At 45.7% G+C, this 22,890-nt stretch overlaps 1 protein-coding gene and 1 long non-coding RNA gene across 2 annotated transcripts in view; one reads left to right on the top strand and one right to left on the bottom strand.

Annotated features, from left to right (window-relative positions):
* Positions 1–101: 101 nt before the first annotated feature.
* Positions 102–22,890, top strand: part of LOC128084929 (uncharacterized) — a 30,248-nt gene continuing 7,459 nt past the window's right edge. Inside the window, exons 1-2 of the long non-coding RNA XR_008208744.1 lie at positions 102–711; positions 8,151–8,279. This is a non-coding gene — a long non-coding RNA (uncharacterized LOC128084929). The remainder of the gene's footprint in view (positions 712–8,150; positions 8,280–22,890) is intronic.
* LOC128084925 (C-type natriuretic peptide 1-like) lies at positions 8,364–9,532 on the bottom strand. Its single transcript, XM_052691620.1, has 2 exons — positions 9,402–9,532; positions 8,364–8,794 (listed from the first exon to the last, which is right to left on the bottom strand). The coding sequence occupies exons 1-2, from the start codon at positions 9,486–9,488 to the stop codon at positions 8,489–8,491; spliced, it is 393 nt and encodes a 130-aa protein (XP_052547580.1). The 5' UTR covers positions 9,489–9,532; the 3' UTR covers positions 8,364–8,488.

The following is a 22,890-nucleotide window of genomic DNA, read 5'->3' as shown; positions in this document are numbered from 1 at the left end:
TGATCTCTGCTTCCTGGGTTATCAGGGGATTTATCTGGGGCACATTCCAGTCCCACTGCAGGCATGCGGTTCTGTCAAGGGAAGATTCCCTTTATTAGCTGTCATTAGGCAGCAGCTGCTGTTGCTGAGGAATGTATGTCACAAGTCAGTGATTTCATGTCACTCCCCCTCCTCTTGATACCAGGCGCTGTGATTACATAGTCCAGTTGGAAATTCTTAGCAATTTTCCTTCAAGAGACCCCTATGCTCAGATTTAGGGAGGTGGGAAACAGCCGCTCTAAACTCTGCTCAGTTAGAAGATTTCCGTAGGGAAATTGCTGTTTATAAGGAAAGCAAGGAAGCTTTGCAGATGAGTATTTGGTGGAGAGCAAAGGCTGAAGATGAATCTACTTTTAGGATACCTAAAGTACTATGCACATTCTCCTTCTATATAAGGAATACATGTAGCCACCGCATGCCATGGAGCGTGCTGAAAATCTCAGGTTTGGGCCACTTCCCTTTCCCCATCGCTGTAGAGGTGAGATCACATTAAGACTTTGTATTTGCATGTTGCCAGCAACAGAAGCACCCAATCTGCACCTCCTGGCAGCCGCTGTGGGGACACTGAGTTCCTCCAGCCCCATGGAACTGACTTTGGCACCGCGGAAAAATTTTTATTATACTATTAACAGCTGGACATTTAAACCAGTGGGATTTCTTTAAACATCCGTGGTAAGGTTTGACCCTGCATTAATAATATTTAAAGAGGAGGTGGCCAGATTCTGGATTAATTTTTGTGTACTGGTTTCTTTGAGAACTGAAGTTTTCAAGCTTAGCTGAAAACTGTCTGCGTTGAAATGAGAATTTACAATGATGCAGACTTGCTGCTAGGTCTTCTTCCAGCACTGTCTTTCATGCAATTAACAAGACTTTTTGTTTAGTTACTTTTTTATATATTTCAAACTCTGAAGCATATTGTTTGTGCTGCATTTTCCTAATATTCCTTATACTCAAAATTGAAACGGGAAGAGATATATGACGAAGTTGCCTATGTCAGGCTAGTAATAATTTGTTGGCTTTTCATAGGAATGTGGCTCTTGAAACAATCTCCAGGGTACAGCTTCTAAATAATAATAGAATAAAATATCTTTTTGTGTCTTAGCACAGTATTTGTGTACAAACATGCAGACATGCTGTTCACATGACCTGCCTACCAAAATTATACAGGAAAGGGCATTCTCAAGGTTGTGAAGTCGAGCCCAAATACTGCTTTTTTCCCAGCATGGCTTGAAGTCAGCTCATCTGTATGGTATCATAAAGCAGTACTCAGTTCTGTATTAATGTGTTCCAGCCCATTGTTATTTAGTCCTGTTCAAATTGTGGTAAAGAAAGAGTTACCAACCTGACAGCTTTGTTACTGACACTCCGTGCTGCAATGTCTACATGGTTCGCTAAATAATTGCAGGTATTTTCTTACTTATCTTCATTTTGTAAGCTGAGAATGGATGAGTACCAGTATTATAAATGGTATTCATTAATACTGAGAGTCCAGTTTCAAGTAATCAGAGTCTGTTACTGTTCTTTTTCTTTCCTTTTGCTCCCACCTGCCAACTATTCTCTAGTGCTGTCCCTGTGCTAAAAAAAACCCCTGTTGCTCCTTGTCAGTTTTGCCTGAGAGCTCAGCACATCTGTAAAGCAAACCCCAGGTCACAGACCCAGCTCTGAGAAAGAAGGAACGTGGTATCAGTCATGAGGCAATATTTAGCTATGAGTGGCCTATCTGTGTAGAACAACCTAATATTCCAAGGCTGCCTTCAGTAACCTGGACCAAGAGCTACTCCTTTCTTTTACTAATTAGTTCACTTTCATTCTTCCACATTCCACAGCAGATAGATGAGATCTAGGGGCCCAACTGTAGCCTCAATAGAATTTTTCCAACGTGGATATGCCTGTGCACTATTTCACATAGCCTATATGAAAGCATACAGATGGGATGAACTGACTGGCTGTCACGGTAGCTATCATGTTTACAAATTCTGTCCTCTGTTATCCATCTGACAGCTCTGACAAAACAAATGGGGTGTAAAATGATAGAACTCAGCTATTAAGCTCACTTGTTTTTCTGCTTGGGATATCTCAGCATCATCACCCTTGCAAGGCTAATAGGAACTTTTGGCTTTACAGTCCAGCAGTGGAGGGACAAGACCAAGGTATTACCCATGCTTTGCTAACTATTTGTACACTAATTACTAGGATTCTAAACAGAGCACTAGGTTCTTATAAATGCATACTGTGACCAGTTTTAGGAGTGGGAAAACTAGTTTTAGGAGAGGGAATATGGGACAGGAGCTGAGGAGGAGGAGGGTCTCAAGAGGATCCCTGAAAGGAGCAGAGATAGCACATGGACAGAGCCCAGCCATGGTTAGCACTGCCACTACCCCTGCAGTATGGTGAGGTGACTAAAACCTTCAGAAGAACTCTGCCGTACGCCAACCCAAGCTCTCTTTTCTTGCAGTTCCATTAGATCAAGAGTTATAGAATCATGGAACAGTTTGAGTTGGAAGGGACACTAAAGGCCATCAGATGAAACCCCTGCGGTGAGCAGGAACACCCACAGCTCCATCAGGTGCTCAGAACCCCATTCCCTGACCTTGGGTGTCTGCAGGGATGGGGCACCTCCAGCACTCTGGGCAATCTGTACCAGTGCCTCATCACCTTTCTTCCTTATATCCAATCTAAATCCCCTCCTTTAGTTGGAAACCATTTCCCCTGTCCCATCACCATTTGCAGGGAGGCCTTCCATCCCTGGGATCATTTTTGTGGCCTTCCTCTGGACGCACTCCAACAGGTCCGCATCTCTCCTGTACTGAGGACCCCACACGGTGATCCAGGTGAGATTTCACCAGCACAGAATAGGCTCAAGACCATCAGTTTGGGAACCAAAAGGAAAAGGTAACGACGTGCAACGCGTCCCTGCAGGGGCTGATTTCCTCGCTGCGGGCTTCTGGCGTCTGTCCCCGGTCCTGAAGGCCTGGCTGCCCTTCGGCTGCTGCCAAATGTATTTTTAAAGCCATGCAGCTCTTCTGTCTTCAGTGCCACCCCGTGGCGGCCCGCCGTGCCAAATTTGGCATAGCCCATGGGACGGGGCATGTGTAGCACACTACTTGGAATTAACCCTCTGCCCACCTCCTGGGAGGATTCACAGCCAGAGCGGTGAAATGCTCGTGGGAGGCATCTGAGCGCATTGCCATGGGTCTGGAATTGGCTGTGGTGCCTCTCCAGCGCAGCAAGGAGAGTTACTGGGGTGACTCCCTGGCATGGAATGGTGCTACACGGCCTTCCAGACCTGGCAGGGTGATCTGGCCAGTGCCAAGGACCAAGCCCTTAGGGTAGAGGGAGTGGAGGACTTTGGGGGGTGGGGAGGAGTTCTATATCTATGCTATTCTGTGACCAAAGAAAACACTTACAAAAGGCAGTAGAAGCTTCATACAAAAGGTTTATTGTTGTATACCCCAAATTCCAGAAGCTCCAGGGGGAGGCTGGCTGTCCAGCAGAGGGACAAGACCAGTGCTTGAGAGCCAGTCCCGGCTTCAGCTTCTCCTTCTTCTCCAGAAACCTGAAAAAAATAAAGGGCAAAGAGCTGGAGGGGTAGGGGAGCTACTCTGAGGCTGGCAGCCAGCTGCCCCTGTCCCCACCACTTCACAGGGAGTTCTGGATCTGACCCAAGACCTACGGGCTTTGTAGTGATTGCATCCCAGTCCTGACTGCGCGCCGATCCTCTCCATCCTCGTCCCAAAGCAGCCGGAGAAATGCCTCCGTCCGAAGGAGGAGAGGAGGCTCCTCCACTGGCTCTGTCCCTCCGCTGGTTGGGGAGGGCTGAGAGCTGGCAGAAGGGCACCCACCGGGCTGCTTTCTAGCCCCTGGAGATCCCACTCCGAGCCACCAGCTTCAGCCCCAGCACCCAGCTCATCTTCCAAGGCTGGTGCCCCTTCCTCCTCCTGGAGCTGCTCCAAAGCCTCCAGGAGCTCCTGGAGAGGGAAGCAGAGGTGAGAAGTGGCAGCTGCAGCTTCAGATGGGCAGCTCTGCTCTTGTCCTCATGTCCCCAGGAGTCCCAGCCCCAGTACCTGCAAGGACTGCAGCTCCGCATCATTTTCACCACCAGCCCATGGCATAAACAGCAGCAGTAGTGAGGCTTTGCAGCAAAGATCCAGCAGATGCATCCTCTCCTTCTCTCTCTATTTCTCTTCCTATCCTATCCCCAGCTCTCCCTGTGTTTTCGCTTTACCCACAGAAGCCTCTCCTTATATCCCTGCTCTCTCTGCCCAGAGGGAGCTCAGCTGCCTCCTTCCAGATCCCCACAGGAGCCAGAGCTCTGTCCCCCAGCCTCGATAAGGGAACTGGTTACAACTGGCCCCATAGGTGACCCTCTGGGAGAGGGGGGTTCCCTGAGTGCAACACCTCCTTCAGAGGGAGAGAACTGCCCCAGGTCACCTCCTCCCCTCCTGGCAGCACTCATTTTCCTGGTGATTTCCTCCCTCCCTCCACTCTCCATCACTGTTAGGGAGGAGGTGATGCAGGAAAGGACCTTGTGCTTTCTGCCTGTTTGCTCTGCTTCACATCCACAGGCGCACAGCAGCTACCTGAGAAGAGGGTTGATTTCCTCTCCAAGGGATGAGGGATGTATCATTTCTCATTGCTGGGAGGGAGAAGAAGGAGCTGGAATTTTTCCCTGCCTGCAGCAGCTCCACACAGCCTTTTCTTCTCTGCATACATATTTTTGTTCTTTGGGAATAGAATGAGGTTTGGTTTGAGGAGATTTTACAAATTCCTGAGATGATGCATCTTGCCTTCCTGGGGGCTGGAATGGGCTGGTCTTTAAGGTCCCTCCCAACCTGAGCCATTCCGTTATTCCTCAGGCATTCACTGCACCCTCCTGTACCAAGGATCAAATCAAGATGACTCTGGTAAATTCTTACATTCTTAAATTAGTAAATTCCAGTGGGCAGAGGAGCAGACGGTCCTTTCAATCACTGCCAGGGTCTCTGCTTTCTGCACTCTTTGTCTGCTTGGACATCCATGAATCTCTTTGATTTCAGTAGATATGCAGTGATTTCTGCTTGGGCCGTTGTCTCAGGGTCTGCCCTTTAGCTCAGCAAAGCCAAAGAACGTTCAAAAAACATGGAGATGTGGTACTTAGGGCCACGGTTCAGTGGCAGTATTAATGATGGGTGGATGGTTGGACTGGATGATCTTAAAGGTCTTCTCCAAACTTAATGATTCTATGATCCTATAATGCCTTTCCTCTGAGTTCAGGGAGTTTTACAGTAAGTTTTTGTGGACTTTTACTGCCACATACTGTATTGCAACATACATTATGCTTTTACATTCCCTTCCCTGCTTCTTTTTTGGTCTTTCTGTCCCACAAACCTGCCTACAGCTGACATCATTTGTCTTTGACTGGAATCAAACAATATCAGATGGTGTAGGATGATGATCTCTGCATCCACCAGTCAGCAAGCTGTTTTGTTTAAAGCATCACAACAAGCAGTGCCTCCTTTCCTGAAAGAAGACTCATTTGGGAAAGGTATGTGTATGTTTCATGGTGTGTAGGTGTTATTTTACTGCAAGCTTTTCTTCTCAGCTCCTCCTGTAACCCTGGCTGGTAAATTCATGCACTGCTTCTTAGTGGGGATGGAAATGACACAGCTAGAGCTGAGCTTCCCCGTCTGACTGGCATGCTAACTTCAAAGGTTAGCTTTGATTGTTTAAATGCTAATAGAACTCAGCAAATTGCCTAAAGTACAGACACATCTGGCTTTAGTCCTAGGGACCTAATTACGGGGCCTTTTATGTGAAATAAATTGTTCTTTCCTTATGAATAGTGGCTTTTTTAAATGTTCACCCCAAATGCCAGCTGATAGGATGCCATGTTACAGCTCAGTGTCGGGGGAGTTGAAGATCTTAGCAATTTCTTATTCACCTGCTGTAGGATTCTGTTGACAACAGCTCAATCTTCAACCTCTTCAGACCTATTTTATTTTATCCACAAATAATTTCAAGGTAGTACAGCTGAGTTTGTAAACAGGCCGAGGATGTTTAGGAAACAGATTCCAGTAGCACTTTTTTTTTTTTTTTTTTTTTTTAAAGTTTTTAGTGTGTTTTCAGCATTCAAATTCCACCATCAGGAAGCTTTCAGGCCTATGAGAACACATCTGCTCCTAGGGTTACTGCAGGGAGGCTGTCAGACCCAGCATCGTTAGGAAGGATGCTACACCTTCCCATTGGCACCAGCTGTCACAACATACTTGCCCTTCATTGCTTGTCAGCAGGCTGTGTGGATTCACCTTGCTACCATTTAGGCTGCACCTGGGCCATGCTAGGGCTAGCATGCCCAAGAGGGAATCTATTTAAGAGAGCTGGATGCTCCTTGTGGGGTTTCTACGAGTGAAGGTCTGCTTCTTTTTATTGTAACTCTCTCTACTGGGAGAAAAGAAGCTCTCTTTCTGAAGGATATTGAGTTAGAGCAATGAATGTACAGGAGAGAGGTGTTTGTATGATGGAAGCTACAGACAGGAGAGTTTTATGTGTGGTCCAACCAGGCTGTAGAACTCTAGGAGGATTTGCCCATGAATGGGACTCCATCTAGAAATGCTGCTTACACTCATCATGCTGTAGCAATAGCACTAAGACCATGCTTTACATGTCTAGTGCAAAGTGAATGCTGCTGACAAGTGGAGGTACTCTTATCCTTCCTTCCTTGCTCTAATTTTTCATTATTGATGAAGTACTTCATTTACATGTTGCTTTGCTTAAGAAAGGCAGCACAAATAATTAATTATGTGGGTTATTCCATTGTTTGAGAGGCTTGGAGGTGCCTGTGGAAGTGGTGAGACCATTCCTTGCCAGTAAGTGACTGTTTAGGGTGCTTTTGCTGCTGCTGCTGATTTGTTATCAAATTAACTTAAGCAGAATAAGTAGGAAACAGCATAAGACCTCATAGAGACTGGTAAGTAGGGCAGCCTTCAGGATGTGTTTCACAGTTCCTGTTCAGGGTTTGAGGCACCATTGCTGATAACCTCCCAACTAGTGGTCTGAGGAGATAAAGGTCCTGAAGGCTGAAAGAGCCACAGACAGGTAGAATTAAATTTCTAATTTAATTAGAATTTAATCTAATTTAATCTAATTAAATTTCTAATTTCTAAATATGCAAGGTGTATTAAAAGGGTGAGAGATCAGAAGAAAATACAGAGAGGAGCTGCTGGTGGCTTGGGCAAGGGGAGACCATCTCCATTAGCAAATAATTCTGTGCTTTCTTGTATCTGATAGACAGCTTTTAAGTGCTTGTATGATATGCTCTTGTGAGCTTGTAGCATTCATGTCCTTCCTAGAGCAAGTCTGTGGCTTGAGGGGGAAAGCTGTATATCGAGAACAGTGTGAGAGAAGAATCAAGTTTTCTTAGTCAGGCTCTTTATAGCTCTCCTGCAGATCCTGGCTTCTTTTCTTTCCACAAGAATTGCATTTAGAAGGAGCAAAACCGAAACTTAGCTAACACAGTTGTCCTTTAAATTCAAACAATAGTGGCCAAAGGCTGGGTGTCTTGTGTATGAGATCTTTAACTTCAGGAAGGTTACTCCAATTTACCTATACCAGAGAGCAGATTCTAATATGCTTTTGAATTCTAGTGGGTTATGTCTAATTGCAAACAGCAGCACTGCATCCCCTTCAGGAATGGTACATAAAAGAGAATTGCAGCAAAGGATTGAAACAAATTCACCCAGTTACGGAAAAAAAAAGTTTACTATCCATGACATAATGGAAACTGTTCATTTATACGTTTATTACATAAACAGTACAAATGTTTTTTGTACTTACATTTCTGGTAGATGCTCACAAATAATTACTCTGATACAAATAAGCATACAGTTATGGTGTGTCCTATTCTGTCTCCCCTAAGTAATTTAGGGGAGAGGTTCAGTACATCATCTGTAGATGGGTTGGTGGAACCAATGCAAATAAGGGCTTAATATCTCACTGATAGCCAGCAGGTCCTTTGAACCCTCCAGGTCAGTCCTGTCAAGAAAGCAAAAGAATAAGTTTAAAAACAAAAACAAAAAAAAAAAGATGTGGACAGGATTTCACACATGGAAATTGATGACTGCTTTCTGTTTTAGGGCCAGCTGCATCCCCAGAGTTTGTACTGACAGAAGAATCCCTAAGGAATTGGTGAAAGCCTCCCTGATCTGGCATCTGTGACAACGTGAAGTGCATACATCTGACTGGGAGAAAGGAGTGAAAAGCAGGTAAAGCAGAGCTGTGGTTTTCATGGGTTTTAAGCATACTGCTGATTATATATTCTGCCAGTGAAGTTAATTAACTGTGTTTTCAATAGGAGGATGAAAGTTACTCTAGGCACCCTTTCTTAAAGGTTAATTAAATGAGCTCTTCTACATATTTATACAAGTCATACACAAAACCCATGTGTCCTTGACTCTCTTACCACAGTAAGCAGTTAGCACCCCAGTCCGCTCATCGACCCAATTCTGTCCAACTTGACCCCGAAACAGCTCCTGGACAGACCCTTTTTGATTCTGTTTGGATATCTCTGAGGTAAGCCTAAGAGGCCACTGAGGAGCCTCTGGGCAGCACTGTCAGCAGTGGACGTCCTTGCAGGCTGATCTCTGGTGTTTCGGGTCCACTGGAACTCAGCGTCTTCCTGCTCAAAGGCACCTATTGGGATTGAGCCATCTTGCTCACGGTCCCTCTCTTCTGAGACCAGGGGATGCTCCAGCTCCTCATCTAACGGCATGGACAGACTCTGAGTAGGGGGAAAAAAGTAGAAAAGGAAAGGTTGGAGGAGGACAGGAGAAAAATGAAGGGGTAATGGGTATTTTTTTCAGTTAACCTAGAGGCTTCTAGGTTTATTTACCAGTTCTGCCTCTGGAGCTCAGGAGCAGGGACTGTATTATTGCACTGCACAGAGGAGAAAATCCTCTTCACAGTTGTGCAGGCACAACCTATTAATTCAATGTTCAGCTTTTACTAGAGGCTTGAGGGAGGACCATGCAGGTGGCTGCTCTAAGTCTACAGGAAGGAGCCCTTCTAGGCAAATTCCTTCTCCAGAAGTTTATTGCTTCACTCAATCATAGAATGACCCTGAATCTGAAATCTCCAAACTGACCCCATGGGAAAAATGTTTCCATTTCAGCTTCCTCAACTGATCAGAAATGTAAATCCAGTAATTGGCTGCTTCAGTTTCCCTCCATTAAATAACTCTGCCTGCCTGACTTCAGGATTTCTGCTGTCGTGTTCCCTTTGAATGCCTCCTACTTCTTTAGCTGGGGTTGGGAGAAACATTGGTAATCTGAGGTGCCTACATCCTAAAGGAGCATCAATTTCTTTCCATTCTATTGAGCAGCACTTACCTGCAAGCTGGAAATAGGTTTGGCCATTGCCTGCTTCTGGCTGACAATAAGCAGCAGGAAGAATCCAGGGCAAAAAAGAAGTTTCATCTTCGTGTCTTGATGTCTCTGATTCTTTCTCTCCTTGAGTCACTCAGTTCTGTGCCACTCTGTGTCTCCAGCCACCAGCCTTTATATCTTCCTCCAACCCCTCCCAAGTCTACCTTTTGAGTTCCAGCCAGTGCAAGGATTGGTCTGAGGTTCTGATCTGTTTTCATTCTCCCAAGAGGAGGAGGGAAGAAATAGTTCTCCTTTCTGGCTGGGAATAAAAGGAGCATTTTACGCTTAGGCAATGCAGCATCATTCTGTTGCTGTGAATGTGAAGGTCTCTGCAGCCTGTGTTCTTGGTGCCATTTATATATGTCAGCTTGCTTAGCTCAGTGTTCCTGAAGTTGATCACTGAGCCTTTCCTTTGCCTCTGGGGAAATGTAATTGTGAGAGAAGTACTGAATGAAAAAGGAATTCACCTGGCTCTGTGAAATACAAAAACAGAGGGAAAGGGGGGGGGGGGGGGGGGGGTGAGGTGAGGAGTGTCTCAAAATATGCAATTTGAGAACCAAATATTATCACCTAATTTGTTAATATGGCATTAGTAAGCCATAAGAATGTTATTTGGAGAAGTGGGTACATCCAAGTCCTAAAAATATGTCAAGTAAGTTGCACGAGAACGTAAATTTTGATGCACAGAATACTTTGCCGTAGTTTAAGCTGATGAAGAAGGTCATTTTCTGCCTTGGATCCAAATTAAAAATTTCTCTTCTGTGTTCTTCCTCTACGTAATTGTTATTAAATCTGAAATTAGTCTGGCAGGAAGCACAGCCCCCGTTTCTTTCTTACCACGAGTGCAGTTACAGAGACACTGCAGAGCTGCAGGAACCAAATGTGTTTACTGCGTTACGTTTCTACTTATTCACTGAGTCAATCGATGCACCAGGTTTGAACAAAATGGATCCTGTGAACAGAAGTAAATCAGTCCTAAGCGAAGGCCTCGAGGTAATTAAATCCTTGCTGTTGGCCAGGCTTTCCTCTAGTGTGAAAGGACCTGAGGGATGTGTGTGTGTCCCCTGATGAAATTGTATGTAGGTAATTGATCCCCCCAAGTCCTCACTGCTTCTGATGAGCTTTGTACTTAATTCCTCGCGAAGAAATTTTTCAATGCTGGGGGCATTGGGAAAGAGCAGCCATAAAATCAGTTGTGTGTTCTGCTGGGGCTTGGAATTTGGCCCTACTGATAAAATGGGGATGTTTCTGAGTATGCAGTAACACATCTTGATCTTTGTCTGATATTTTTTTTCCCCACACATGTGATGCAGAAAGTTAAAGGCCATTCGTCTGGATCTGTAGGGAGGGAATGGAAATGAAGGCCCATTTGGCACCTTTCATCATATCTTTGAGGTTAAGATTCTTTTGGTACTGAAAGCATGGAAAAGGCCAAAGGTTAAATGTTTTCAGCCTTTTCTTCATCCACAGGTCAGTTTAAGACATAAAAGTTGCATGGAAAGAGATTCTTTAAGGAAGCAGCTTATAAAGATCCTTCTATCACAGAAAAGGATGCTATGATGTTGTTGGGATTTTTCTGTTGTTGATTAAAACCACATTTGATCCAAATCTTATTAGAGGATGAAATCATAGAACAACTTGATCAGCTACACATGAGCATTCCCCCTTCTGGAGAAAGTAAAAGAGAAGATGGAGGTGTATGCTTTGCAGTGTACCAAGGCAGCAAGAGAAGGTCAGGGGAGGAGCATAAGGTTGTTTTATTCATTTGAGATGTTTTTATCAGTCTGTGTGAATCATAGAATCACAGAATGGCCTGGGTTGCAGAGGAGCACAGTGCTCACCCAGTTCCAACCCCCTGCTGTGTGCAGGTCACCAACCAGCAGCCCAGGCTGCCCAGAGCCACATCCAGCCTGGCCTTGAATGCCTGCAGGGATGGGGCATCCACAGCCTCCTTGGGCAGCCTGTGCCAGTGCCTCACCACCCTCTAGGGGAAAAACTTCCTCCTAAGCCTCCCACCTTAGTTAAAACCATTCCCCCTTGTCCTATTGCTATCCATGGGGATAAATAATCTTCTTGGCTTTGATCTTTGAACTTTTATTTTCTCCTGTTTCAGCTCAAGACTTGAACAATTGTTATGGGACTTCTGAATGGTCTTTCTGGTAACTATTGAATATTGAGCACTTGCCAGCCCCACTATCACAGTAATTAACCATGACTGTGATGGAAAAAATCATAGAACAATTAAGGTTGAAAAGGACTTCCAGAGGTCTTCTGTCCAACCTCGTGCTAAAAGCAGAGCCAACTTGGATCATCTTTCTCACCTTGTTGAGTTCTGAAAATCTTAAAGAGCATCTCCAACCTCTCTGAGCCCTGTTTCAGTATTTGACTGGCTATGTGATGTAATGATTTCCAAATTCCTACTTGGAATTCTCTTGTTTGTAACTCATGTCATTGGCTTTCATCTGTTTCTGCCCCATGAACAGGACACAAGGATGTTCCACCTCCAAAAATGACACGAGTTTGAAAATGATGAGAAGGAGGACAGCTTTGTTCCACGTTGGCTGTAGCTGCATTCAAATCATATTTATTGCACTGGACAGGGATGGCTAGAAACAGAGAGCAATCTCTTCTCACATTCTGGATCTCTTCGGGGCTCTGGTTAGGATCAGAAGTCAATGCCTGAATGTTTACAGCAATTTTAAAATTACAGTTTGAATGGTGTGGTTAAAAGCAAACCTTTAACGTTCAAATTCAGTCTTTAAGAAGGGAAGAACTTCTGAAAGCACCAGAAAATATTTGGGTGACAGGAAATGGCTTTCTGGCCATTTCTGAAGTGATTGAGAGTTCATTTGTACAGCATACCCTCCAGGTAGGATGGAAGGAATAAAGTAAGCAGGTTGATGTGTGTTTCTCATCTCCGACAGGATTTTTTTTCTAGTTTACTGAGATATTTCTCTTGTACCTGCAATTTTTTTTATTAAAAGAAAAGGGGGTAGGGCATATTGAACTTCTGGGAATGTTTCTGCTCCACCTCTGCAGGGTGTTCTGAGAAATGCACGCTGTAAAGTTGATGGCATGTGGCCTGCTTAGATAGGTACCATTAGATCACTGCCACAGTAACTCATTATCCTTCTCTTTCCTAACCCAGAGACCCCTTTCAGCCTCCTCTTCCTTCCCATTTGCTCAGGCCAGCATTTCCTGGCTCACTGCAGCTGGCTGAAAGGGCAGAGACATGTTTGTAGTGCTTTCGTTAAAGTGGGGTTGTCAAATTCGTGATGGAAGCTGGCACCAGGGCTCCTCATTATAGGACATTAACATTTCACTGTGCTATCTGAGCATTTGCCTGGCTGTCTCCCTCCCTTGCCCTCTTCTGATTCATCTGGTGGCTGAGCTGTAGCAGGGTTCAGCACACAGCATCATCACCAGCTCAGGCTTGCTGGTTATTACCCAGCCGCAGGTGCTCTGCTTGCTCATCTGGCGCTTTATTGCCTTCACCTTAGGGTACGTGTTGACAGCAAGGCCCTGTTGTGGGAAGGGGTGCAGAGGGATATGCATCATCAGTTCCCTTCAGAAAAGGGAATCGGCACAGAAACTACTGCGCTCACTTACCAGGTGTATCTGTGAATGGGGGGAGACCTGACAGCAGCCTTCCAGGGAGCTTATAAACAGGAGGGAAATGAACTTTTTACATGGCCTGATAGTGATAGCACAAGGGGGAATCGTTTTAAACTAAAAGAAGGGAGATTTAGATTAGATTTCAGGGGGAATTTTTTTACTGAGAGGGTAGTGAGGCCCTGGCACTGATGCCCAGGGAAGTTGTGAATGCCCCGTCCCTGGATGTGCTCAAGGCCAGGTTGGATGGGCCCTGAACATCCTGATCTGGTGCCTCATTTGCTGGTTGGCAACCCTGTTTGCAGCAGGGGCTTGGAACTGGATGATCTTTGAATCTCATCCACCCCAAGGCATTCTATGATTCCATCCATAGGATCTGCATTAGCACTGAAGTAGAATTTGTTCCCTTACCCTCTAGGATGGCTGTAGGGAACAAAACAAAGCTCAGCCTTGGGTGTCTCAGAAAGAACTTTGTGTGTAGTCAGGTATTCACACAGTGGCCTACTGCATACATGGGGCATCTCGGTAAAGTCTGGACTAGCTGAACTCTGGGCTCAGCCCATCCTACCCGCTCCTATCACTTCATTCTGCTGATCTGGTCACTGCTGATATCACAGCCTTGATAGCAGCTCTCCTTAGGAATATTCACCTACACAGAGTGCTGCCTCAGGTAGAGCAACCTTCTTCAAGAGTGAATGCAACCCATTTTGTAGCCACAGTAGAAGAGGGAGAATATCAATTTGTTATGGAGAATGCAAACAATGATATCCAGGTACTGATGTTGAAGAAGGTCTCTGTGCTAACACACTACCTTCCTGTCCAACAGCACCTTCTGTGGGACTGAAAAGGCCAGCAAGAGGGATTCAGCGCTGTCACTGCTCTTCTCTGGGATTCCAACAATGCATTTTGCCTTTGCTTCAGCTGGCCTGCTTTCGTTAATGCTCCCTGATGGGTCAGTAATGGAATGGAGAGGGGATGTTTTCCTCTGCAAGGTTAAGAAGGGGTTTGGGTCACCTGAGGATAAGGAGGGCAGCAGGCTGACATTTAGTAACAGGTCGTGGGTGGTTTTGGAGTATTGGACTCTGAGAGAAAATTTTTAGTATTTGGTTTGTCAGACACGTTCATCACTTTCTGGTGACACTAATGGAGCCTACCAGCAGAGAGGGGGGGGATGAAATAGCTGATGATGGTACTCAGTGCTAATCAAATGGCTGTCTGTGTGCTGTGCCTCACTGCTGCTTACTGTGAGAGGAGATGGGGCCAATTCCCATCTCTGCTGCAGAAGATCTGCACTTGGAAACAAAGAAGCCACAAGGGACTTCTGTATCTGGCCTGTTGCTGCCAAGATCAGAGCCTGATTTCTCTCATTATCTGCCTGTATTGGCACTTGGATAACATTAGAGAGAGAGGTGCAACATGGAGTGATTCACTGCTGGGTGTTCCTGGCCCCTTTTCAGTGATTCATCTCTCCGAGGGGTTGTATGAGGACGCTCATAGCTTCAGTGCTCACACTGTGTGATGTGATGATAAAGCCTCCTGAAACTAAACTTTTGTCTAAGCTTCATTTCCTAGAAGATGAACAGGGTCTTAGTGCACCTAATGATGAACAGCACCTTAGTGCAGAAAGGTAGGGGTGTCTACACAAAGTATTCACACAGCAACTGAAGGCATGGATTAGCTGTGTGCATTTGTTTCAAACCACTCTTCCTAGCCCTGTGGTAGCCAGTCTTGCTCCTTGCTGACCCTTAAGTCTGGAAGTTTGTAGGATGGTCTTGCACTGAACTGATCAGAATCAGAGTGATTTCGTCCTCTTTCTTATGTTACAGACCTCTGGTGCTTAAGCTGAGGTCTCATTGGTGGACATATTACTGCGTTGCTATGGAAAGGTAGCTCTTTCTATGGGAAATAAATCAGATCTCTGTTGGTGAAATTCTTTGTGCGACAGAATATACAGCTGAACAGCAGCTGGAAGGAGAAAGGGAGCTGCATTAATCCACAGCTCGTTAACGAGGTGTTTGGTGACCTCTTCTGGCGAGTGAAAAATATGCCTCAAAGTCCGGGAACGCATTCAGGTTTAAAAACGAAAAGAGCCAAAAAAAGATCAGATATTGTGGCAGGTTTTGATAAAATTACAGCTTCAGTCTTGTTCATGATCACAGTACAGACAGTACCAGCAGTGGCTTTAGGCCATGTGTGAGTGGTTCTGTCCTGGGGAGGCACGTGGTCCACGTGGGATGTATGAATGGCTGTACGTGATGCACAGGGGACCTCAGGTTTTATGGTGGGTGGTGAGTTTTAGACCCTCATTAGATGTGTTGATCTGGATCCATAACAAATTTTGCAGAATGTAAGTTTCTGTATGAATAGACGGGCTTTGGAAGGACATTTCAAAAGTGTTTTGGCCAGCTTTTTGCCTGATGGCATATGCCAGATCTTTCCTCGCAACACAGTGCATCCTGGAATATCTCTGAGTGTTGTCAACAGCGCTCATTGATCTGGAAGCTTTGCCAGCCAAGAAGCCAAATAAAGGGGCAAGAGTTCACACTCTCCCATTGTGCTATTTATTGCTGCGTGCCATTTGTCAGCATTGAGCTACTGCAGAAGCAGCCATTTCTAGAAATGAAATGACAACCATTCTAATAATTGCTGTGGTTGTTTACTTCCCTTCTCCCTCCCCTCAATGACTGGTGATGAACCCAAGAATAATTTGGCTAATTAAAATGGAGCTGTTGCATAAAGCTTGATCCTCTACTGCAGGTTTTGTTCTGCCTCTGAGAGAGCAGCACAGGGCACGATCTTAATTTGCATCATAGAATCGTAGAATAGCTTGGGTTGGAAGGGAACTCAAGGATCATCAAAGGTGGCAACCCTGCCACCACATGCAGGACCACCAACTTCCCCATTAAATAGTAGACCAGACTGCCCAAGGCCCCATCCAACCTGGCCTTGAACACCTCCAGGGATGGGGCATCCACAACCCCTTTGAGCAGCCTGTTCCAGCACCTCACTGCTCTCATAGTAAATAACTTCCCCTGATATTCAACCTAAATCTTCCCTCCTTAATTTTGCATCCCCAGACCGGGATCTCAGTTGCCCATTAGTTTTGATGCATCTCAGACCAGTGGACTTGCCTTGACTGGAGGTACGGGGAAGAGGTTGGTAGATGTGACCCTGCTCTGTGAAGGCAGAGGGCTACATAGGAAAATTGCTCAGATTACTGTGAATACATATATGTATTATTCTTTCTTCTGCTTACGCTTACAGTCCTCTGTACCAATGTTTCTCATCAGATCAGGCACAACTGGATAAGTGCAGGTGCCAATGCTCACTCACTAGGATTAGAAAGCAAGTGCTTCATGTCACAGTGTGGTAGCAATTAATTGTGCCAGGAGGACCACCCTAGAGGTCTGCAGTGGATGTAAATTGGAGTACTTGTGAGCAGGAAGAGAGCTCCATGCTGCCTTGGGTGGCTGAGCATCGGCAAGAGGAACACAGCCTCATCCAGCTCCTAGCTAAGCTACTCTTTATTAGTAACTCACTGTAGCTATGGTGATTCTTATCACCCACTATTCTTGATTTGACAACCTTTCTTTGTTTTCCCAGAAAATACTCAGTGTTCGCCAGGTTTCTGGAAATAGCTCCATCCTTATGTGGTGGAGGGGCAGGATATTTTAGCCATCGCTTGTCAGCACAGCGAGATGGGCGAGGAGCGTTTCAAAAACTAACACTTCTAAAGCTGTGATAAGGTGCTCAGGCTACAGGGCTGGAGCCTGTGTTCGTGCTTGAGATAAACTCCACTGTCGGCGCCGCGTTCGCACCTCCCCTGTCACATCAGGCACCCGTGGCCCTGCCTTTCCCACCAGGCACTTGTTACAAAGCCTCAGCACAAGGCTGTCAGGCCCTGTGACTTCATCCACAGAGTCCCCAGGGGCTGCATTGCTCCCTGTGCCTTTGCTGTGACATTGAGGTGGCTAGAGGGAATAACGTGTTGGAACACAGTCGTTACCTCCTCACCTTTCTTCTTCTTCCTTGAACTTTCATTGCACCCATCCACGTTCCTTTGGGATGCACCTTCTAGGCATCACTGTCTTGACAAAAAAGAGATGTGTGGTTATATGCCAGGGCTTGAAGCTGCTGTAGTGTGATCTGGGGATGTACAAAAGCAGGGCTGCTTCTTCATGTGCACGGAAGCACTGAGTGTGCTGTCTGAAATCACAGAGATGGGGGAAGGCAGCAGTGTGTTTAATATCAATGTTCAATCTGCCTGTGTGTAATGAGGACAGGAATGATCTCACCCTAAGCTATTTACAGTCCCTCTCTCCCTGTAAGAGTTTATTCTGTGGGTCAGACAGAATTATTCTGGAATTAAGGATTTCATGTAGTTAATTCGTAGGGACAAATGGCACTTGTGTAATGCATCTGAATGCTGGTAGAAAGCTCAGAATTCTTGGGGCTTTGAGTAAAAGCACCATTCCTCTAACCGGGATAGCTTAACCACAGCAAATACAGCTTAAACCTTGTTTCAGGACAATGTGGTGTTCAAGAGTTTCCTCCCACTTGTGTGGAGTCAGCTTGAGCTCACAGCAGAGTGCTCCTTGTAGTGGAACGCTCCCACTTCTCAGGGTCTCACATGGGAATGGATGGGATTTTATTGCCAAACTGAGGAGGTTGGATCTCAGGCCCTCTGCTCACAGTGTGATTGGAGAATTCAGGTTACTGTAGAACTGACAACCAGACTGAGAAATCATTAGACTGGTATACGTTAATACACGTGACATAAATGTTTAATTACATCCATATCATGGAAATTTGTGAAGAGGTATCAGTTGTGCCTAATTAAAACCAGCATACTGTTATGGCTCCTCTTTGCACGGCTGATAAAGTGCCACAGATCCAGAAAACTTCAGAGGCAAAGAACACTTTTAGCTTCCTTTGCCCACTGGAGATTCTTCACATAACCTCTGCTTTGTTGACCAAGAGGGCTTGCTTTACCATGCCACCTCCCTGAGGATAACAGCACATTTTCTGCCTAGTGTTGACGTGTGAAGACCATTGTAAGCAATGACATCATATCTCTGGACAGAGCAGATCAGGAAATGACCAAGAAGGCCTGAAATTTTGGCCATGGGAAGAATGAATGGAGGAGAGAAGGGGTATGATACAACCACATTCTTTAGCCTAGATAGGTCAGATGTTCCTGACAAGTGTAATGGGACCAGGAGTTCTTTGACACTTTAGCACATGATATTTTAGTGCAGAGAGATGCTTATGAGAGGTAGAGGTGAACTAGGGTGCAAATTCAAAAGCTGATATGCTAATAAGTCATAGCTGCTCTTAGTCAATAAGGAATGAAAGGGATATAGGCATGAACAGCTAAATAGCTCCAGAATGCTCCTAGAAAATGAGGCTTAAAATGAGTTCTGAGTCCTAATCTCCTAATATTCCCATAACTAGAACAATATTTCCCTCCAGACACATCAGAAACATCAGTGAGAATACATATGTGTGATATAGGGTATGTCTGTTTTGGGAGCTGAGGGGAAAGGAAGGCAGTAATGGAAAGTGAGCTGCATTTTCTAGAAAGATCAATGTTTCTTGCATAAAGTAATCATTATAAGCATTGGTTCACAAGCTGAGAGGTTTCAACAGTTTGGAACTAACGTAAATGAGAAGAGTATTAGCCTCTTAAAAGAGATTATAAGGTAAACCATTTCTGAGGTGTTGCTCTGCTAGTTACAAGGCTTATTTTGGTCCAGGGTTCTAACAGCTGTAGAGCTTAATGAATTCATAGCAAAGACACAACTATCAGTCCTATCAGTCTCATATTGCCCACAGCATAGGAGGCCTTCACTGAAGTCCTAACAGACCCAATCTGCAGGCAGATCTCACATCTTGCAGCTGGTGTTGTAAATAATCTGCTCTGACAAACTGCTAGAGCATGTTCCTGTGTTGTTCTTTCTCCTTGTTTCTTAGCGTCAGGACAATGTGATCTCCCAGGACCTAATTAATTCTGTAATTATTCAGAATAAAAGACACCAGGGGAGCTTCAGGTTGGGTATTGAGAAATATTTCTTCTAGAAGGAGTGCTGAAGTCTTGCAACTTCAGCTGCCCAGCGAGGTGGTGGGGTCACCATCCCTGGAAGTTTTCAACAAGAAGAGAGATGTCACTGAGTGACGAGGTTTAGTGGTGTGGTGCTGATGGGTTGATGGTTGAACTAGTTGATCTTAGTGGTCTTTCCAACCTTGATGATTCTATGATGCTGTATGTGAAGGACTGCTTTGAGGACTGGAAATGTTCATCACTTCTGTGATCTTGTCTGTAATACAAACAACTCTTTTTTTCCCTGCATTGCCCCCTGCATGATGTGTACAATGTTCCCCTGACTTATATGGGTGTTTTGAAAGTGGGTTGTTGTCTGTGCAGCTTTGAAACCATGGAGCCAAGAGAGCTTTTGCAGATACTCACTAATTGTCCAAAATGAAGATATTCCACTAATGCCCAGAAAGCTTCTGCTGGAGGAGAGATGCTGCATTTAAAACTTTGTATCTCTGCACTGAAACACTGCATGGCTTTCCAGAGCTATTTTTTGCACATCTCTAATCATCGTAGTACTGTACTTTAAACCTCAGAATGGATCCCTACTTGTACAGGTTTGAGAGCTGCCCCTTAGCTTAGCTTCCGAGCAAGTACCTTCATTGAGACAACAAAACGTCCTGTCCTCCAGGCTGAGATTCTAGGCCTTGTTCCCAATGGTTCTGCCAGCTCGAGTGTTGGCGAGCCATGTGTGGAGGCAGCAAGCTCAGAAACAGGAATTCCTGGAGCAGCCAGAGGTGGGGGCATGACAGGAAGAAGGGACCGATATTTCGCTGAAGGGCCCATCAGGAATAGTGTGAGAATACCAGTTCTGTCACAGCCACAGATTCCCTTATCGGGGAGTGGGAAGCAGTGGAGCCTGTCGACACTTCTGCCCCACACTCAGCCCCCTGCAGATACAGAGTGGCTTGAACAAGTTCCAGTGCTCTCTACCGGAGCTTCCTGAGCCCCCCTTGGTGCAGCACCAGCAGGTGACATCACTGCCAACAGCCATGTAGGCATTTCCTATGTCACATTCCCAACTGAAGAGCCTCTTGCCAAATCCTTGTCATGCTGCATGGTCTTTTTAGGAACAGATGGTCTAATTTTAGCCTGATGGCCACAGACACCTTCCTGAAATAGATTCTGACTCTCTCCGGTCTTGTGCGTGTTCTTCAGGGTTTGAAAACAAAGTCCCCAGTCCTTGGCCTGGCCTTATTCAGCCTAAATTTGGGCAGTAAGAATTACTGAGCAGGGTGCTGGAGGTGCTGCTTTCATTATCAGCCTTGTATTGAGCTGCAGGAGGATAGGAGGCAGGAGCTCAGGAGATGGCATATCAGAAGGTAAAGTGGATCTGATCCAATGAGTGAGTTGCTCTGTGTTTAGAATCATAAAATGGCCTGGGTTGAAAAGGAGCACAATGCTCACCCAGTTCCAACCCCCTGCTGTGTGCAGGGTCACCAACCAGCAGACCAGGCTGCCCAGAGCCACATCCAGCCTGGCCTCGAATGCCTGCAGGGATGGGGCATCCACAGCCTCCTTGGGCAGCCTGTGCCAGTGCCTCACCACCTTCTGAGTAAAAAACTTCCTCCTCATATCCAACCTAAACCTCTCCTGTGTCAGTTTAAAACCATTCCCCCTTGTCCTGTCACTATGTTGGCTAGCTGCAGCCAGATACAACATTTAGACTTCTCTCTATTCTGCCTTGGTCAATTGCTCTGAACACCATTCCTTCTTTTTGGGGCTCAACCACATAAATACAGACCCGGGAGTCCACAGAGCTGGTTCTGAGCCCATAGCAGTGTCAGACCATATCTGTGCTGAATGATGTATGCAGTGCTGAGCAGCTCTGAGAACAGCAAACGAAAGGGGAGAGGCAGAGCACAAACTCCACTAAATCACTGCGGTTTTATGCCCCCACCTTTTGCTGTTCCCATGAGCTTGAATAGCAAACTCCTGTGCTTTAAGGCTCAATGAAGCCTGAACTGCTCTTTTTAATTAGTGGTGTAAAAAGCCGTGTCTCTGAAGAGCTCTCTAAATAGGAAAGGGGAAAAAAATGTTTTCAAGCAGCTGTTGCCTTTACATCACTGAGTTTGGAGTGAATTCCCACCCCTTATTTTCCTTTAAACCTGCTAATTAAGCAGCTGCTTGTATCTGCAGGTCAGCCAGTCAGCTAATGGACTCCCTACAGCCTGCAGTGCATCCTGGAGGGTAAATAGGAAAAGCCCCTTGGAGATCCAGCTGGACTGGTTTGCCCACGGGGCCCTTTCTGAGCAGTACTGAAAGCTGGGACATGGGACAGAAAGGACAATAGCTCTGGAGGTTTTTATGTGGTGTTGGCTGGGTATATGGCATAGCCTCTGCATGATGTGAGGCTATTAGCCAGCGGAGCTTCCCAGCTTGCAGTCATTCAGTTGAAGCCTAAACACATAAATAGCTCATATAAGGTGTGTGCAAAGTGCCTGGAGCTACTGAGTGCTCCAAAGGTCCAAGCTGTAGCACCTGGCTGCTGCTGGGCATTAATGGGTGAGAACAAAGCTGACCATAGGACTCCATGTGCTGAGCATCCCACCAGGAGCTGGGAGTTTGGCAGCACCTTAATGGCAGGAAAGAAGGAACTTGAGGTCAGGACTCCAGCATTCAGACCACCTGAGTTACCCCAACCACTGCACAGTCTGGTGTAGCTTTTGCTCTATTTTTCCAGCAGTGCCATCCAGCATTTTTGAGAGGTCACTGGCAAGAACTCTGTCAGGCTGACTTAGATGAATTTATTTTTGTTTCCGTTTCCACATCCCTCTCTCACTTTGACACATTTTTTTAATAACAAAACTTCTTAACACTATGAGAAGCAGTGCTGAGTTGAGTAACTCAGTGGAGGGCACTGAATGAGGTGCTCAGCCTTGATTCTTCTAGCTTCTATTTCCACATGGGCTGTAAACACCACCCTGAGTGTTTTGGAAGTCATGAAGATAAGGAACAGTCACTATCAGAATGGGTTTGGGAGCAAGGACATCCTGCTTTGCTAGAAGCTGACAAATACTCAGGGATGTGTGAATTGTTTGTTTGTTTGTTTCTATTCCACTGTATTCATTTGCCTCCTTTTAACCCGCTCTCCAGTTTCAAGTGGATGTTCCCTTTGAATGCCTTGTCTTTAAGGCCTTCTAGCTTCCCTGACCTTTTCCATTTCAAGAGAAAAAATGTTGCGGCAAGTCAGCGGGCATTCACTTCTCCTTTCACTGCTTTCAGCAACTTCCTTTGTCACCATAAGCCTGTGGGAGCTGCCACGTCTGCCCTCCCGATATCCCCAAAGGATGCTTTAAGGGCTGTGAATGCAGCCTACATCAGGCAGGCCTGCAATGACACCTGGCGTTCAGTGCAGGAAAACGCCACTTCTCCTCTCTCTCCTGCTCAGCCATCGTGAGGAGTCGGGTGTGAACGGGCTGCTTGAGGGGGGAAAGCAGGTAATTGTTTCTAGATTTGCTGGAGAGCTTTTTATCCAGACCGTGCATCCCATGCAATCCTGCAGCATGGATGGTGCAGGTTGGCTGAACTGATTTGTCTGATCTTTGATGAAACAAAGTGAAACCTTTGAGTGATAGTGGTGAGAAGTTACGGCTTCGTATGTCAGACAGAAAAATGGCACTTGTTTTTATCCCTACTGTCTAATTGAAGGTACATCTCTGTGTCCTTGAATAGTTTGAAATTCACTGTTCCTTTGTATGGGAGAGGAGAGGAGAGGAGAGGAGAGGAGAGGAGAGGAGAGGAGAG

Source organism: Tympanuchus pallidicinctus, unplaced genomic scaffold (assembly GCF_026119805.1).
Source record: "Tympanuchus pallidicinctus isolate F22 unplaced genomic scaffold, pur_lepc_1.0 scaffold29, whole genome shotgun sequence".
NCBI classification, from domain to species: domain Eukaryota; kingdom Metazoa; phylum Chordata; class Aves; order Galliformes; family Phasianidae; genus Tympanuchus; species Tympanuchus pallidicinctus.
Note: the sequence above shows the minus strand (reverse complement) of the source record. Positions and strands in the feature narration are given on the sequence as shown.

Excerpts from the sequence above, each read along its gene's own strand:
- LOC128084925 (XM_052691620.1), bottom strand. The coding sequence starts at position 9,488 with ATGAAACTTCTTTTTTGCCCTGGATTCTTCCTGCTGCTTATTGTCAGC. Across the intron at positions 8,795-9,401 it reads AACCTATTTCCAGCTTGCAG|AGTCTGTCCATGCCGTTAGA; the intron begins GTAAGTGCTGCT and ends CCCCCTACTCAG.